Below are 18,638 nucleotides of genomic sequence, written 5' to 3'. Positions count from 1 at the left end.
AGTCATCGTTTATAGCTGCGGATAGGGTAAATGGACTGGCTAATGCTACTGGTGAAAACTAGGTACATATGGCAACTTAGATCAAGCAAAACAGTGCGTATGGCAACTAGTACAGTGCAGATCATAAACGACAGTGAGTAATGGAATCTAGATATGGCAACTCGACAGTGCAATGCAGATAAATGGTGCAAAGACAGCTAATAAGTAATACAACTTCATTGAAACTGTTACCTATGGCAACTTGCAAATCACTGAAACCTGTGCATCTGGCAACTAAGTTGTGCAATTCACAGAACTCGGTTCATATGGCAACTTGCGAATCACGGAACCGCTGTGCATCTCAGATGCACAGTAGTACAAGTCACAGAGCTCGACATATGGCAACTTTCAAATCAGAGAAATTTGTGCATCTGGAAACTGCGTAGTACAATTGATATTACACGGTACAATATGGCAACTTGCTAATCACAGAAAACTGTGCATCTCAGATGCACAGTAGTAAAATTCACAGAGCTTGACATATGGCAACTTGCAAATGACAGAAATTTGTTCATCTGGCAACTAAGTAGTACAATTGATAGTACATGGTACATATGGCAACTTGCAAATCGCGGAAACCAGCGCATCTGGCAACTAAGTACAATTTACAGAACTCAATACATATGGCAACCTGCAAATGACAGAAATTTGATCATCTGGCAACTAAGTAGTACAATTGATAGTACATGGTACATATGGCAACTTGCGAATTGCGGAAACCAGTGCATCTGGCAACTAAGTACAATTTACAGAACTCAACACATATGGCAACCTGCAAATGGCAGAAATTTTTGCATCTGGAAATTAAGTAGTACAATTGATAGTACATGGTACATATGGCAACTTGCAAATCGCGGAAACATGTGCATCTTGCAACTAAGTGGTACAATTCACAGAACTTGACACATATGGCAACTTGCAAATTGCAGAATTTTTTGCATCTGGAAACTAAGTAGTACAATTGATAGTTCACTGTAGCCTACATATGGCAAATTGTGAATTGCAGGTACATGTACATCTGGCAACTAAATAGTACAATTCACAGAACTCGGTACATATGGCAACTTGCAAATCGCAGATACATGTACATCTGGCAACTAAATAGTACAATTCACAGAACTCGGTACATATGGCAAATTGCAAATCACGAAAATCAGTGCATTTGACCACTAAGCATAGCGATTCAGTACTTATGGCAACTTAAAAGTAAACGGTGCATCTGGCATCTAAGTAGTGCAATTTTTATATATGGGTACATATGGCAAGTAGTGTAGTTCAAGTCAGGCAACTAAATTGGTGTAAATCAAATCAAATGGCATTATATGGCAACGATATCGATGCTAGTCATAGTAAAGTGCGTACAGAAAGTCCTCGACATACGACATTAATTGGATTCAAGTTTGTAAGGCGAATTGTGTTTAAGAAATGTCTCGGTTTACGACCTTGAGGCGAATTGTGTTTAAGAAATGTCTCGGTTTACGACCTTGAGGCGAATTGTGTTTAAGAAATGTCTCGGTTTACGACCTTGAGGCGAATTGGGTTTAAGAAATGTCTCGGTTTACGACCTTGAGGCGAATTGGGTTTAAGAAATGTCTCGGTTTACGACCTTGAGGTGAATTGTGTTTAAGAAATGTCTCGGTTTACGACCTTGAGGCGAATTGTGTTTAAGAAATGTCTCGGTTTACGACCTCGAGGCGAATTGTGTTTAAGAAATGTCTCGGTTTACGACCTTGATTGGTTCCCACGTTCGTAAGTCGATATTTTTTTCTAGGGTCACATCCCTGCAATTTTCAGTTACAAAAATCAACAAATAATCCTGTTTCATATTGCAAATGTTGTCTTGCTTACTTCATTAAATTGTATACTGTTGTATTACTGTATTTCAGTATAAACTTTTCATACAATATCTGAGTTTTACGATTTAAGTCAGAGTTGTCTTCGTATCTCTGAATGGTTGTAAGTCGAGGACCTTCTCTATTGCATTTAGAATAGATCAAATTTCATGAAAGAAAACGGCTCGTAATACTATGGAAACATTACATGTTCGAGAGAAGAGTGTTCGGTACGTAGCAAATAACTTTAATCGCATTTAGTGGTGCTTTTTTGCAATCTACATTGCATTGAAGATAGAGCAAAGGGTTTTAATTGAATTCATTTTGGGATTTAGCTTCTAAATAAACAAACAATTGTAGAAAAAAGTACTTGTTCTCTCTCTCTCTCTCTCTCTCTCTCTCTCTCTCTCAGAATGAAACATATTTGTCCTTTAGTTAAAGTCTCTCTCTCTCTCTCTCTCTCTCTCTCAATGAAACAGATTTGTCCTTTTGTTAAAGTCTCTCTCTCTCTCTCTCTCTCTCTCTCTCTCTCTCTCTCTCTCTCTCTCTCAATGAAACAGATTTGTCCTTTAGTTAAAGTCTCTCTCTCTCTCTCTCTCTCTCTCTCTCTCTCTCTCTCTCTCTCTCAATGAAACAGATTTGTCCTTTAGTTAAAGTAGCCTTGCTTTGCTAGAGTAGCAGGCATATTATTCAGAAATGGTTAGATTGAATCTCCAATGGATAATGAATCTCTCTCTCTCTCTCTCTCTCTCTCTCTCTCTCTCTCTCTCTCTCTCTCTCTCTCTCTCTCTCTCTCTCTCTCTCAATGAAACAGATTTGTCCTTTAGTTAAAGAAGCCTTGCTTTGCTAGAGTAGCAGGCATATTATTCAGAAATGGTTAGATTGAATCTCCAATGGATAATGAATCTCTCTCTCTCTCTCTCTCTCTCTCTCTCTCTCTCTCTCTCTCTCTCTCTCTCTCTCTATCTATCTATCTCTCTCTCTCAATGAAACAGATTCGTCCTTTAGTTAAAGTAGCCTTGCTTTGCTAGAGTAGCAGGTATGTTATTCAGAGATGATTAGATTGAATCTCCAATGAACTATGAATCTCTCTCTCTCTCTCTCTCTCTCTCTCTCTCTCTCTCTCTCTCTCTCTCTGCTGATGACAAATGTATGTGGGTTTGGTATGGATGGCGATATTGTAGCTGCCCACAGTGAGCCTTGTGCCTCGTTCTGTAGGCAGTACGAAGGAATTATACCTTCTTGGTACGTCCAATAGACTAGCTACTAGATCGCTTTTCGCCTATTAGTTTTCATCTAGTTCCTTTGATGTTTCCACTTTGTTCGTTCATCCTGATTGTCCGGAGCCTTTGCCCTAGACGGAGTCCCAGCTCCCAGATTGGGTCTCTTAGACTTAAAAGTCCCACCTCCCAGACTGGGTCCCTTAGACTTAAAAGTCCCAGCTCCCAGATTGGTTCTCTTAGACTTAAAAGTCCCACCTCCCAGACTGGGTCCCTTAGACTTAAAAGTCCCACCTCCCAGACTGGGTCCCTTAGACTTAAAAGTCCCAGCTCCCAGATTGGGTCTCTTAGACTTAAAAGTCCCAGCTCCCAGATTGGGTCTCTTAGACTTAAAAGTCCCACCTCCCAGATTGGGTCTCTTAGACTTAAAAGTCCCAGCTCCCAGATTGGGTCTCTTAGACTTAAAAGTCCCAGCTCCCAGATTGGGTCTCTTAGACTTAAAAGTCCCAGCTCCCAGATTGGGTCTCTTAGACTTAAAAGTCCCAGCTCCTAGATTGGGTCTCTTAGACTTAAAAGTCCCAGCTCCCAGATTGGGTCTCTTAGACTTAAAAGTCCCAGCTCCCAGATTGGGTCTCTTAGACTTAAAAGTCCCACCTCCCAGATTGGGTCTCTTAGACTTAAAAGTCCCACCTCCCAGATTGGGTCTCTTAGACTTAAAAGTCCCACCTCCCAGATTGGGTCTCTTAGACTTAAAAGTCCCACCTCCCAGATTGGGTCTCATAGACTTAAAAGTCCCAGCTCCCAGATTGGGTCTCTTAGACTTAAAAGTCCCAGCTCCCAGATTGGGTCTCTTAGACTTAAAAGTTCCAGCTCCCAGATTGGGTCTCTTAGACTTAAAAGTCCCAGCTCCCAGATTGGGTCTCTTAGACTTAAAAGTCCCAGCTCCCAGATTGGGTCTCTTAGACTTAAAAGTCCCAGCTCCTAGACTGGGTGTCTTAGACTGAAAAGTCCCAGCTCCCAGATTGAGTCTGTTAGACTTAAAAGTCCCAGCTCCCAGATTGGGTCTCTTAGACTTACAAGTCCCCGCTCCCAGATTGGGTCTCTTAGACTTAAAAGTCCCACCTCCCAGATTGAGTCTCTTAGACTTAAAAGTCCCAGCCCCCAGATTTCCACTTTGCTGACCGGATTCGTGTTCAATAGCTTCCTCCAACTTTCACCTTTCATTTAAATACAGTCCTTTTTCAGGGGCTTCTTGGAATGTGACTCAATGATCTATTTAGGCTTGTGGTGGTCTATTGGAAACGTCTCTGCCTGGCGAACACCCTGGGGTTCGAGATTATCTCAAGCTCTATAGTTTCTTCTAGTGTCTGCAACCTCCTTATCCTTGTGGGGTTCGAGTCCCACTTTAGCTTGATAGTTTCTTGTGGTGTCTGCAACCTCCTTATCCTTGTGGGGTTCGAGTCCCAATTTAGCTCGATAGTTTCTTGTGGTGTCTGCAACCTCACCATCCTTGTGCGGTTCGAGTCCCACTCAAGCTCGATAGTTTCTTGTGCTGTCTGCAACCTCATCATCATTGTGAGCTAAGGATGAGGGGTTTGGGAGAGCCTATTGGTCTACTTGTTGATTTATCAGCAGCCATTGTCTGATCCTCACTAGTCCTAGCTTGGATGGAGCAATGGCTTGTGGCGCTGATCAAATGTATATGGTCAGTCTCTAGGGCATTGTCCTGCTTGCTAGGGCAATGTCACTGTCCCTTGCCTCTGCCATTCATAAGTGGCCTTTAAACCTTTAAATGCCGTACGTTTCTTTCCTTTTTTTGACTCCCATTTTTTTCTTCAAACTTTAGGTGAAGTTATAATCGATTCTGTATTGTCTGAATGATTATTAATTCCATCTAATATTTGGACTTTCATAAATTTTCTATTTAAGGTGGACGGCTTTCTAAATAGTTTTTACTATCTGGATGACTAGAATTTTTATGATATTTGGCCAGTTATTAATTTCATTTCATATTTGGAGTAGTATCGTGAATTTCATAGTTTTTCGTATTATTTCGATACCTTCATATATTAAACACATGCGCCAATAACTATACAGTGTTAAAACACCGTAATTTTAATCGGAAATTCTCCGTAAAAATATAATGTTCTCAGCCGTATTTTAGTAGCACAGGCGACTGTATTTTTTACCCTACTTTGTTACTATCTTTTACGGGTTGGTGACCGTAATATCACTCCTTTACGTCAATATATCCGTTTTTAAAACGGCAAATGCCTGGGAATGTTTATGCCTGGACTTTTACCTTTTTTACGGCAAATTTTGCTATTATTTTTTAACGGTTTGGTGACCGTAATATCACTCCTTAACGTTAATATATCCGTTTTTAAAACGGTAAATGCCTGGCAACATTTGTTCCTGGATTTTTACCTTTTTACGGCAAATTTTGCTTTTATTTTTTTACGGGTTGATGACCGTAATATCCCTCATTTACGTCTATATATCTGTTTTTAAAATGGTAAATGCCTGGTAATATTTATTCCTGGATTTTTACCTTTTTTTTTACGGCAAATTTGGTATCTTTTTTTACGGGTTGGTGACCGTAATATCCCTCATTTACGTCTATATATCTGTTTTTAAAATGGTAAATGCCTGGAAATATTTATGCCTGGATTTTTACCTTTTTTACGGCAATTTTTTAACAGTAGCTATCTTATCGAAGATTTGAAATAGAACAATTTTGCACCAAAGTATAGATGAACACGAGTTATATTACCACGATTTTTATCTCAATCGAAGTCCGAAGGACTAATCAACTTAAAGGTTAAAGGTGTTGGGTTTCAGTTCTATCAGAAGAGATGCTCACCAGAACGTCACTCGGGCAAACCCAACCCTCCACTGTGGTGCCCAGAGAGAGAGAGAGAGAGAGAGAGAGAGAGAGAGAGAGAGAGAGAGAGAGAGAGAGAGAGAGATCCTTTATAATCCAAAAGATATGAAAGCATCGAAGTGAGTGTTATACAAATTATGCAATGCAAAATAAAAAGAAATTTCCCATATTAACAAAAGATCAAAGTAGGATACGTTATGATAACAATGGGTGAATTTGATCATTTTTTATTACTTAGGTTAAGCCATTATGGCATGGTTCATATGAAGAAATGTTGGAGACGAAGAAATAGTTGAAGCCGAGTGATTGAATATTTCTCTTCGTACCAGAAGGATTATTATGAGTAGATTCCTATATAAATGGGACATTAATCTATATAGAAAGATATATAAAAAATATTGTAAGGGGTCTCTTGGTACTTCAATCAATTCCATTATATAAAAGAAATTAGAATAATCCCCAAATGACTTTATTAAATATGGCACCAAACGAAAAATGGCGAGAGAAAGTATTTCGGTCTTGGGGAAGTCGCCGATCGCAAGGAAACTGGTTGAACTGCCATTTTGTGAGTGCAAAGAAACCTTGGTAGGAGCAGAGAACAGAGCAGATCATACCGTGTGTATGTTGGAGAAGAATACAGTCCAGTTGTTAGACCCCCTCATGGAGTGTTGACACACCAAGGACCTTAGCTGGATTGTTACACCTCTTTGGAAATGCAAAGAAAATTTGGTAGCAGAGAATAGTGCAGACCATACAGTGTGTATGTTGGAGAAGAATGCAGTCCAATTGTTAGACCTCCCCATGGAGTGTTGACACCCCTTGGACATTAGGTGGATTAAGTTACACCTCTTTGGAAATGCAAAGAAAATTTGGTAGCAGAGAACAGTGCAGACCATACAGTGTGTATGTTGGAGAAGAGTATAGTCCAGTTGTTAGACCCCCTCATGGAGTGTTGACACCCCTTGGACCTTAGGTGGATTCTTACACCACTTCGGAAATGCAAAGAAAATTTGGTAGCAGAGAACAGTGCAGACCATACAGTGTGTATGTTGGAGAAGAGTATAGTCCAGTTGTTAGACCCCCTCATGGAGTGTTGACACCCCTTGGACCTTAGGTGGATTCTTACACCACTTCGGAAATGCAAAGAAAATTTGGTAGCAGAGAACAGTGCAGACCATACAGTGTGTATGTTGGAGAAGAATACAGTCCAGTTGTTAGTTTAAGTCAGGGTGAGAAGACCCTCTCCTGGAGTGTTGACACCCCTTGGACCTTAGATGGAATAAGTTAAACCATTTTGTAACTTCAAAGAGAGCTTGCTAGGTGTATAGAACAGTGTAGGCCATACATAATTTGACAACTTTTTTTGTTTTTTAATCTATTCAGTGGTTCGTCAGTTAGTAGAACGACAAAGCCAATGGACGGGCAACCAGATATCCTTATATAGCCCTAACCTGAACTAGATAAAAAGGGTGGGGCTCAACTCCAAAGTGATACAGAGTTCAAATTCACCCGGGAACACAGAAGCAGAAATGGATTCCTTTAATATTAAAAAGTTAGAAAAATAATCCATTTCCTTGTTGATAAGAGTAAACAGATGAATTTTTTTAATTCTGTTCAAAGTTTCTTTAGTTGAGAGACTTGTTATACTTAAATGAGATAAAAAAATGCAACAGAAAATGGTTTTTCAAGATTATAAAACGTATATAAGCGTTGGATGCTCTGATGCGAACTTCGAAGATAAGTTTCTTGATTGAAATGAATTCCCTGGAGACCCCAAACTATTATATATATTGAAAGATAATTTCTATTTACAAAATAAACCTTTTTAAAGGCAATAGTCATTTTTCAATCACAGTCCAATATATTCAAATTTCACTTTTCTCAAAAAAATGACAAAATTACACAATTTGCCTGACTAGTTCTCTCAAAAAAATATACATCCCTATAGTTCGAACTTCATTTGCTTTAATATCGACCTCGTAAACTTATGAATACATTTGCAGAAGTATGTCTGTACAAAAATTCATATAAGCCTTATATTATACTCCTCCTAATATAGGGAGGATCTCTCTTTGTGGCTGAGTTGATTAAGTCAATGGAACCCTAGTTTCTTGGGCCTGGGTTCGAACCTCAGTTTCTTGGTCCCAGAGTATGATTGTAGATGAGTTGCTTAGTCAATGGAACCCCAGTTTCTTGGTCCCAGAGTATGATTGTAGATGAGTTGCTTAGTCAATGGAACCCCAGTTTCTTGGGCCCGGGTTTGAACCTCAGTTTCTTGGGCCCAGAGTTCGATTTTAGATGAGTTTGTAAGTCAATGGAACCCCAGTTTCTTGGGCCCAGGTTCAAACCTCAGTTTCTTGGGCCCAGAATTTGATTTTAGATGAGTTGCTAAGTCAATGGAACCTCAGTTTCTTGGGCCCGGGTTTGAACCTCAGTTTCTTGGGCCCAGAATTTGATTGTAGATGAGATGCTAATTCAATGGAACCCCAGTTTCTTGGTCCCGGGTTCGAACCTCAGTTTCTTGGGCCCAGAGTTCGATTTTAGATGAGTTGCTAAGTCAATGGAACCCCAGTTTCTTGGGCCCGGGTTCGAACCTCAGTTTCTTGGGCCCAGAGTTCGATTGTAGATGAGTTGCTAATTCAATGGAACCCCAGTTTCTTGGGCCCGGGTTCGAACCTCAGTTTCTTGGGCCCAGAGTTCGATTGTAGATGAGTTGCTAATTCAATGGAACCCCAGTTTCTTGGGCCCGGGTTTGAACCTCAGTTTCTTGGGCCCAGAATTTGATTGTAGAGTAGTTGCTAAGTCAATGGAACTTCAGTTTCTTGGGCCAGGTTCGAACCTCAGTTTCTTGGGCCCAGAATTTGATTGTAGATGAGTTGCTAAGTCAATGAAACCCCAGTTTCTTGGGCCTGGGTTTGAACCTCAGTTTCTTGGGCCCAGAATTTGATTGTAGAGTAGTTGCTATGTCAATGGAACTTCAGTTTCTTGGGCCAGGTTCGAACCTCAGTTTCTTGGGCCCAGGGGTCGATTGTAGATGAGTTGTTAAGTCAATGGAACCCCAGTTTCTTGGGCCCGGGTTCGAACCTCAGTTTCTTGGGCCCAGAGTTCAATTGTAGATGAGTTGCTAAGTCTATGGAACCCCAGTTTCTTGGGTCCGGGTTCGAACCTCAGTTTCTTGGACACAGAGTTCGATTTTAGATGAGTTGCTAAATCAATGGAACCCCAGTTTCTTGGGCCCGGATTCGAAACTCAGTTTCTTGGGTCCAGAGTTCGATTGTAGATGAGTTTGTAAGTCAATGGAACCCCAATTTCTTGGGCCCGCGTTCGATTCCCTCGGCCGGTTAGAAGCTATTATCTTTGAGTTGATTCCCCCTTGGGTCTCTGATCCCGAGGTATAGAGAAAACGCAGATATTAGGAGGAATGTAATATATGTCTTATATGAATATGAAAAACACGTCTAAATGTGCAAAATTGATCGTCTATACATATATGCATATACTTTCCAGTTATTACTGTTGAAGATACTAAAGCGCCTTTAAAGTTATTGCAATAAATAAGCGCGTACATTTGCAAAAATAACAGCAATAAATTATACAAAATATTTTTCTGCATAAATTGTAATAAATATACAGCTTTGTCAACATGTTGGCAATAATATATTAATATATTTGTAATATAACCTTAGAGTTTTATATATGTATATGTATATTTAAGTATATATGTATGTATGTATATATATATATATATATAAATATATATATATACATATATATGTATATAATATTTATATTATATATTTATATGTATATGTATATGTATACATATACATCTATTATTTCCTTATAATGATACATAGAGCACCTTCTTGTCAGCATGGTGAAGTTCATGTATACATCTTTCGAATATGACCATCACTCTAGAGGACTATGTACACAGTATCGTATTCATATTTCAGATACACGTGAAGGTAATGACTTTGTACTTGACTCGGCATTGACTTAGGGAAGCTTCATTGCTCCGCTGAAGGTATTTAGAAAATACAAAAATACAAAAATACAAAAAAAAAAAAAAAAAAAAATACAAAAAAAAATTTTCGTCCTTCAAATTATCTCATTTTTTCGAAATATGACTTAAAACTTAAAACTTGAGAGGATTTGACCTTCAGATTATCTCTATTTCGAAATATGACTTGAAACTTGAGAGGATTTTACTTTCAGATTATCTCATCGTTTCGAAATATGACTTAAAACTTGAGAGGATTTTACTTTCAAATTATCTCATTTCTTTATTATGATTTAAAACTTAAAACTTGAGAGGATTTGACATTCTAATTATCTCATTGTTTCGAAATGTGACTTAAAACTTTAGAGGATTTTACTTTCAAATTATCTCATTGTTTCAAAATATTACTTAAAACGTGAAACTTGAGAGGATTTTACTTTCAAATTATCTAATTTTTTATTATGACTTAAAACTTAAAACTTGAGGGGATTTTACTTTCAAATTATCTCATTTTTTTATTATGACTTAAAACTTAGAATTTGAGAGGATTTTACCTTCAGATTATCTCATTATTTCGATATAAGACTTAAAACTTAAAATTTGAGAGGATTTCACCTTCAGATTATCTCATTTTTCGAAATATGACTTAAAAAACTTAAGAGGATTTTAATTTTCACTAATTTCACTTGTAAATGTTATGATTTCTTGAGATATATTCGTTTTTGTTTAGACTTTCACTGAGATGATATAATGATAAAATCATTATTATGTAGGCCTATATTAATTTTTTTTTTATATGACACTGAAATGATATAGTAATAATAATAATGGCATCATTGTCTGTATAACTTTTGCATATGAAAGAATTTCCAATGTTACATAAAGTATATACTTTAATGTCTTCAAGAATTTTGAATCCTTGACAAGTTCCAATGTTAAGAAAAAAGTTTACTTCAATGTCCTCAAGAATTTTAAATCCTTGAAAATTTCCAATGTTAAAAAAATGTTCACTTGAATGTCCTCAAGAATTTTGAATCCTTGACAAGTTCCAATGTTAAGAAAAAATGTTTACTTCAATGTCCTCAAGAATTTTGAATCCTCGAAAAGCTCCAATGTTAAAATGAAAATGTTTACTTCAGTGTCCTCAAGAATTTTGAATCCTCGAGAATTTCCAATGGTAAAAAAAAATGTTCATACTTCAATGTCCTCAAGAATTTTGAATCCTTGAAAATTTCTAATGTTAAAAAAAAATGTTCATACTTCAATATCCTCAAGAATTTGCGAATCCTTGGCAACTCTTTTCGGCCTCGAGAAGTACCTCAAACGGGTCATTCGAGGCCATGTTCTGGATATCATGAAACACATCGAAGCTATCTTCCAGAAACTCCGAATCATCTGAGAGCAGTTCCTCGAGGTCACTCGTGCTGCTGAGTGACCCTCGAACCGAGGTCGAGGACGCGTTTGACATGTGAGACTGGCCAGAGCTGAAGTAATAACTTGAAGGATGACTGTACTGGATTGCTGATGGTCTAGGACACCGAAGGATGTTCTTGTTCGTCAGTTGAGCGACAGTTTGTGGGAGGGTGTAAGTCGGAGACGAGTTGACTGAAACAGGACCTCTATCCTGTTGTCCCCCTTGGAACTGGTCAAGCGATTTCTTCCCGGCTTCCATCCCGCTGGCGTCGCTCTCCAACATGTTCGAGAGACTCCTGATGTAGCTGACGGCGAGGCGGAGCGTCGTGATCTTCGTCATGGTCGAGGAAGAGGCGCAGAGTTCCATGCCATCTGGAAGAGCTTTTCTCAGGGATTCGAACGCAGTGTTGATGACTTTCATCCTGTGCCTCTCTCTGGCGTTGGCGGTCTTTCTCCTATACTTCGAGAGCGGCGTCGACTTCGGCTTCAATCGTCTGGTTCTCTTGGGGATGAAGTCAGGCTGGTACTGCTCTGGTTTCTGGCGCTTGATGGTCGATCTTGGTCGCAACGCGTATTTCTCGCCATTCTGGTCGCAAAGATCGGTCGCTGGGCTCTTCATTGCGTCTTTTAGATCAGCCATGTTTTACTATTTGTTGAATATATTTGAGGGTTCACACCTTACACTATTTTATTTCCTTTTCTTCACTGGGCTATTTCTTCCTGTTGGAGCCCTTGGACTTATAGCATCCTGCTTTTCCAACTTGTGTTATACTCTACACAGTATTCTATTATAAGTATTTCCTTTTCTTCACTGGGCTATTTTTTCCTGTTGGAGCCCTTGGTCTTATAGCATCCTGCTTTTCCAACTTGTGTTATACTCTACACAGTATTCTAAAGTATTTCCTTTCCTCACTGGGCTATTTTCACTGTTGGAGCCCTTGGACTTATAGCATCCTGCTTTTCCAACTTGGGTTACACACTACACAGTATTCTACAGTATTTCCTTTCCTCACTGGGCTATTTTCACTGTTGGAGCCCTTGGGCTTATAGTATCCTGCTTTTCAATCTTGGGTTACACACTACACAGTATTCTACAGTATTTTCTTTCCTCACTGGGCTATTTTCACTGTTGGAGCCCTTGGGCTTATAGCATCCTGCTTTTCCAGCTTGGGGTATACACCACACTCTATTCTACAGTATTTTCATTCCTCACTGGGCTATTTTCACTGTTGGAGCCCTTAGGCCTATAACATCCTTTACATCACACTATGCTATATCCTTATTTCCTTTCCTCACTGGTCTATTTTCCCCGTTGGAGTCCTTGTGCTTAAACCATCCTAGTTTTCCAACTAGGGTTTTAGTTTAGCAAGTAATAATAATAATATTAATTTGAAGAGTCCCATCTGGAAGGCCTCTAAGATCACTACCGATTACTCGTTGAAATTATCAGCTGATATCTATTTCCACGTGTTGATTTATCGTTTTTCTCACACTTTTCGTTATGATTATTTTTGTAATTAACCGTTAACCACGATGCTTCTTATCACTGATAAACAGCTGGAGAAATTTACTTTGTCATTGGCCTCATTTGTATCAGTAGAGGAATAGGTTAATCAACTTTAAAATCAAACGTTATTTTCACTTTGGGAATCTCAATACACCTTTTCCAGAGGGGTTAACCAAGCCATAAAAGACCTTATCTCAAAATAACGAGCAATTAACGACCTCCGAAAATCACATCTGCTGTCATTGCGTAACCCACATGCACTGCCCTCGTCACTGTAACGGGCTCGGACGAGACTTAGTAACGCCTCTACCTCCCTTGGAAGCCGCGAAGCTACTAATTCACCTTTGGACCCTGGACTCCTCCAGACTCCAGAGTCCAGAGAGGGTCTCTCTCCAACAGCTATCCACTTGAGCATTCTCTGCCCCGGGGTATGACGTCACTGTTGCCACACGTCAACAATTTTTTGGGTGGAATCTTTGATTGATTCGAGAGCGTCAATCAATCGTCAGAGTTTATCAGTCACATTCTGTGAGTTGGAAGTCACGAAAGATGCTGCGTTCATGAGGTATGTCAGTGGGCGAAAAACAGTTGGTTAAAGTCATCAGGTTTTTACTTTCACCTGTAAGGAAACTTGAATTATAGATCTGAACGGGATGGCGCCAACGGGATCCAGTGGGGCGGGATCCAGTGGGGCGGGATTCCGTCAAAGGGAAAGAAGGGAGCCTCGAAATTCTAATGGGGGAATAAAAAAATATTGCAATATTGCAAATTGTTTAACTGATTAAAAAGATTGATAAGCAAGTTTTCGTTTTGGTTTTAACGGGGAAAGAAAAAATATTGCAAATTGTTTAACTGAGTAAAATGAATGATAAGCAAGTTTTCGTCTTGGTTTTAATTGGGAAAGAAAAAAAATATTGCAAATTGTTTAATTGATTAAAACAGATTGATAAGTTGCTTAACTTAGTAAAAATAAGTAAGTTTTCGTCCTGACTTTAATGGGGAATTAAAAATATTGCAATATTGCAAATTGTTTAGCTGAGTAAAAAGATTAATAAGTAAGTTTTCATCCTAATTTTAACAAAAAAAGAAAAAAATTTGCAATATTGCAAATTATTCAACTGAGTAAAAAGATTAATAACCAAGTTTTCTTCCTAACTTAAAAAGAGAAAAAAATATTGCAAATTGTTTAACTGAGCAAAAAACGGATTCTCAAAATTTTCGTCTTGTTTAATGGGGAATAAAAAAATATTGCAATATTGCAAATTGTTTAACTAAGCAAAAAATGGATTCTCGAAATTCTCTTCCTGATTTTAATGGGGAAAGAAAAAATATTGCAATATTGCAAATTGTTTAACTGAGCAAAAAACGGATTCTCGAAATTTTCGTCTTGTTTAATGGGGAGAGAAACAATATTGCAATATTGCAAATTGTTTAACTAAGTAAAAAATGGATTCTTGAAATTCTCTTCCTGATTTTAATGGGGAAAGAAAAAATGTTGCAATATTGCAAATTGTTTAACTAAGTAAAAAAATGGATTCTCGAAATTTTCGTCTTGTTTAATGGGGAAAGAAAAAATATTGCAATATTGCAAATTGTTTAACTAATTAAAAAAAATGGATTCTTGTAATTCTCTTCCTGATTTTAATGGGGAAAGAAAAAATGTTGCAATATTGCAAATTGTTTAACTGAGCAAAAAACGGATTCTCGAAATTTTCGTCTTGTTTAATGGGGGAAAGAAAAAATATTGCAATATTGCAAATTGTTTAACTAATTAAAAAATGGATTCTTGTAATTCTCTTCCTGATTTTAATGGGGAAAGAAAAAATATTGCAATATTGCAAATTGTTTAACTGAGCAAAAAACGGATTCTCGAAATTTTCGTCTTGTTTAATGGGGAAAGAAAAAAATATTGCAATATTGAAAACTGTTTAACTGAGTAAAAAGATTGATAAGCAAGTTTTCGTCCTAATTTTAATGGGGAAAGGAAAAATATTGCAAATTGTTTAACTGGGAAAAGTAAGTTTTTGTCTTTCAAAGAAAGAAAAAATATTACAATATTACAAATTTTTAACTTAGTAAAAAGATTGATAAGGAAGTTTTAGTCCTGATTGTAATGGGGAAATAAAAATAATTCAATATTGCAAATTGTTTAACTGAGTAAAAAGATTTTGATAAGTAAGTTTTCGTCCTGACTTTAATGGGGAAATATAAATATATATATATATATATATATATATATATATATATATATATATATATATATACAGTATATATATATATATATATATATATATATATATATATATGTATATATATATATATATATATATATATATATATATATATATATATATACTGTATATATATATATATATATATATATATATATATATACAGTATATATATATATATATATATATATATATATATATATATATATATATATATATATATATATATATATATATACAGTATATATATATATATATATATATATATATATATATATATATATGTATATATATATATATATATATATGTATATATATATATATATATATATATATATATATATATATATATATATATATATATATATTTATACATTTGCCTTCATACCTCATATATTAATCTTTATAAAGATTAATATATGAGGTATAAAGGCAAATGTATAAACTAATTAGAATAATTTTTCTTTCCCAATTAAACTTAAGACAGAAATTTCGAGAATTCTTTCTTTATATATTCACGTTAATAGGAAATATGCATTTATAACTTATATATTAACATTTTTACTCATATATATATATATATATATATATATATATATATATATATATATATATATAATGAATTAACAAAATTTTTTGTCCAAACCTCAACAGGCAAAGAAAAAAGTATTGCAACATTGCAAAATGTTCGAGTAAAAATGTTAATATATAAGTTATAAATGCACATTTCATATTAACGTGAACATATAAAGAAAGAATTCTCGAAATTTCTGTCTTAAGTTTAATTGGGAAAGAAAAAGTATTCTAATTAGTATAATTGATTAAAAATATTAATATGTTAAGTATAAATGCAAATGCGTATAACAAACAAATATTTATTTAATGTTAAGATGTTTTTCTAACTATGCATATTGTATGCCTATTGGTTTTTGATGTTTTATAGTTTATATATGAAAGATCTATTTTAATGTTGTTATTAGTCTTAAAATATTTTATTTTATTTGTTCATTAATCTCTTGTAGTTTATTTATTTCCTTATTTTTTTTCCTCCCTGGGCTATTTATCATTATTGGAACCTTTGGGCTTATAGCATCCTGTTTTTCCTAGTAGGGTTGTAGCTTAGCTTGTAATATTAGTACTATTACTACTAGTACTACTACTACTACTACTACTACTACTACTACTATTACTACTACTATTGCTACTACTACTACTACTACTAATAATAATAATAATAATAATAATAATAATAATAAAAATAGAATATATTTTCCTTGTTGGAGCCTTTGGGCTTATAGCATCCTGCTTTTCCCAGTAGGGTTGTAGCTGTGCCAACAACAACAACAACAACAACAACAACAACAATAATAATAATAATAATAATAATAATAGAATATATTTTCCTTATTGGAGCCCTTGTGTTAATATTATGCCGTTGTTTTTGACGGGTCGGGTACACGGGAGAGGGAGAGTAGTTATACCCTGGTGAGCTTGTGTGTGCGTTTATGTGTTCATACCTACGTAGATATTAAGCCATTGTTTTTGACGGGTCGCTTATACTATAGTCAATTTATTTTAGCGAGGCAGATTTGCACAGACTCCCAGCGGTGCCCTTTTAGCTCGGAAAAGTTTCCTGATCACTGATTAGTTAGAATTAATCTTGTCCAACCAATCAGCGATCAGGAAACTTTTCCTAGCTAAAAGGGCACTCTAAAGTTTCCTGATCGCTGATTGGTTAGAATTATCTTGTCCAACCAATCAGCGATCAGGAAACTTTTCCGAGCTAAAGTGGCACTGCTGCGAGTCGAGGGAAATCTATCTCGCTAAAAAAAAATTGACTATAGTAGAGGATTTTCAAACGAGCTACTGCGTGGCCAATTCCGTGACCTGGGCGCTTCCAGCATTCCCAACGCACGTACGAACGAACACATACACTGCAGAGGTATGTTCTCCGTAATGAATGTGAAAAAAAAATAAAAAAAGACTTCTTCCCTTACGGTCATGAATACGAATTGGCAATTACGAGCCAGAGAATTTCTTGAAGGTCGATTGCCTAATTCGGCAACAACCTCACAATCCCCCCCCCTCCCCCCAACCTACTAACAACATTCCCCGCCCCCCCCCCCCTCCTTCCCCCCAAAGCCAAACAACCCCCCCCCCCCCGTTTCTTTTATCTATGAGTTGTGGTGACCGATGTGGTAAGGTCCCTGACTGGTGAACACCGTCCTTATAAGCTATGGTCTTAAAGTTAATGTAATACTGTGATGGCCGATGTGGTAAGGTCCCGGACTGGTGAACGCCAGACTAGGGGTCTAGTTCAGCTCAAATTCGTTAGTTTCTTTGGTCGCTGCAACCTCACCATCCTTGTGAGCCAAGGATGTGGGTTTGGGAGAGTCGTTATAGTTAATGTAATACTGTGATGGCCAATGTGGTAACGTCCCTGATTGGTGAACGCCAGACTAGGGGTCGAGTTCAGCTCAAATTCGTTAGTTCCTTTGGTCGATGCAACCTCACCATCCTAGTGAGCTAGGGTTGTGGGATTTGGGAGAGTCGTTATGGTCTTAAAGTTAATGTAACACAATGGTGGCCGATGTGATAACGTCTCTGATTGGTGATCGCCAGACTAGGGGACGAGTTCAGCTCAAATTCGTTAGTTTCATTGGTCGATGCAACCTGACCATCCTTATAAGCTATGGTCTTAAAGTTAATGTAATACTGTGATGGCCAATGTGGTAACGTCCCTGACTGGTGATCGCCAGACTATGGGACGAGTTCAGCTCAAATTCGTTAGTTTCTTTGGCCGCTGCAATCTCACCATCCTTATAAGCTATGGTCTTAAAGTTAATGTAATACTGTGATGGCCGATGTGGTAACGTCCCTGACTGGTGATTGCCAGACTAGGGTTCGAGTTCCAATCAAACTCGTTAGTTCCTTTGGTCTCTGTAACCTCACCATCCTTATAAGCTATGGTCTTAACTTTAATGTAATACAATGGTGGCCGATGTGGTAACGTCCCTGACTGCTGAACGCCAGACTAGGGGTCGAGTCCCAATAAAACTCGTTTGTTCCTTTGGTCTCTGTAACCTGACCATCTTTATAAGCTATGGTCTTAAAATTAATGTAACACAATGATGGCTAATGTGGTAACGTCCCTGACTGCTGAACGCCAGATTAGGGGACGAGTCCCAATCAAACTCGTTAGTTTCTTTGGTCGCTGTTATTTAACTTTTAAAATGATATCTTTGCTTTTATAGTTTTAATTGAATATTTTATTCTTTATTTACTATAAATGATATAGGCGTCAATGACCTTCGACATCAGGAAAGCAGAAAACTTCGAATCAATCAATCAATCCAATTGAAAAAAGAGTCTCAATCAATCCAATTGAAAAAGAGTCTCAATCAATCCAATTGAAAAAGAGTCTCAATCAATCCAATTGAAAAAGAGTCTCAATCAATCCAATTGAAAAAGAGTCAATCAATCCAATTGAAAAAGAGTCTCAATCAATC

General features: G+C 37.0%; 2 protein-coding genes across 2 annotated transcripts; one reads left to right on the top strand and one right to left on the bottom strand.

Annotated features, from left to right (window-relative positions):
• Positions 1-1,751: 1,751 nt before the first annotated feature.
• On the top strand, positions 1,752-4,095 carry LOC137632884 (putative protein FAM47C). Its single transcript, XM_068364978.1, has 2 exons — positions 1,752-1,788; positions 3,230-4,095. Exons 1-2 carry the CDS (start codon positions 1,752-1,754, stop codon positions 4,093-4,095), a joined length of 903 nt encoding a protein of 300 aa, XP_068221079.1.
• Positions 4,096-10,999: 6,904 nt separating this feature from the next.
• On the bottom strand, positions 11,000-12,129 carry LOC137632973 (helix-loop-helix protein delilah-like). Its single transcript, XM_068365112.1, has one exon. It carries the CDS (start codon positions 12,029-12,031, stop codon positions 11,249-11,251), a length of 783 nt encoding a protein of 260 aa, XP_068221213.1. The 5' UTR covers positions 12,032-12,129; the 3' UTR covers positions 11,000-11,248.
• Between the last annotated feature and the right edge of the window lie 6,509 nt (positions 12,130-18,638).

The sequence above is a fragment of the Palaemon carinicauda genome, chromosome 42, assembly GCF_036898095.1.
Source record: "Palaemon carinicauda isolate YSFRI2023 chromosome 42, ASM3689809v2, whole genome shotgun sequence".
Taxonomy (NCBI): Eukaryota; Metazoa; Arthropoda; class Malacostraca; order Decapoda; family Palaemonidae; genus Palaemon; species Palaemon carinicauda.
The sequence above is the reverse complement of the archived record's forward strand: the minus strand, read 5'-3'. Positions and strand labels throughout refer to the sequence as shown.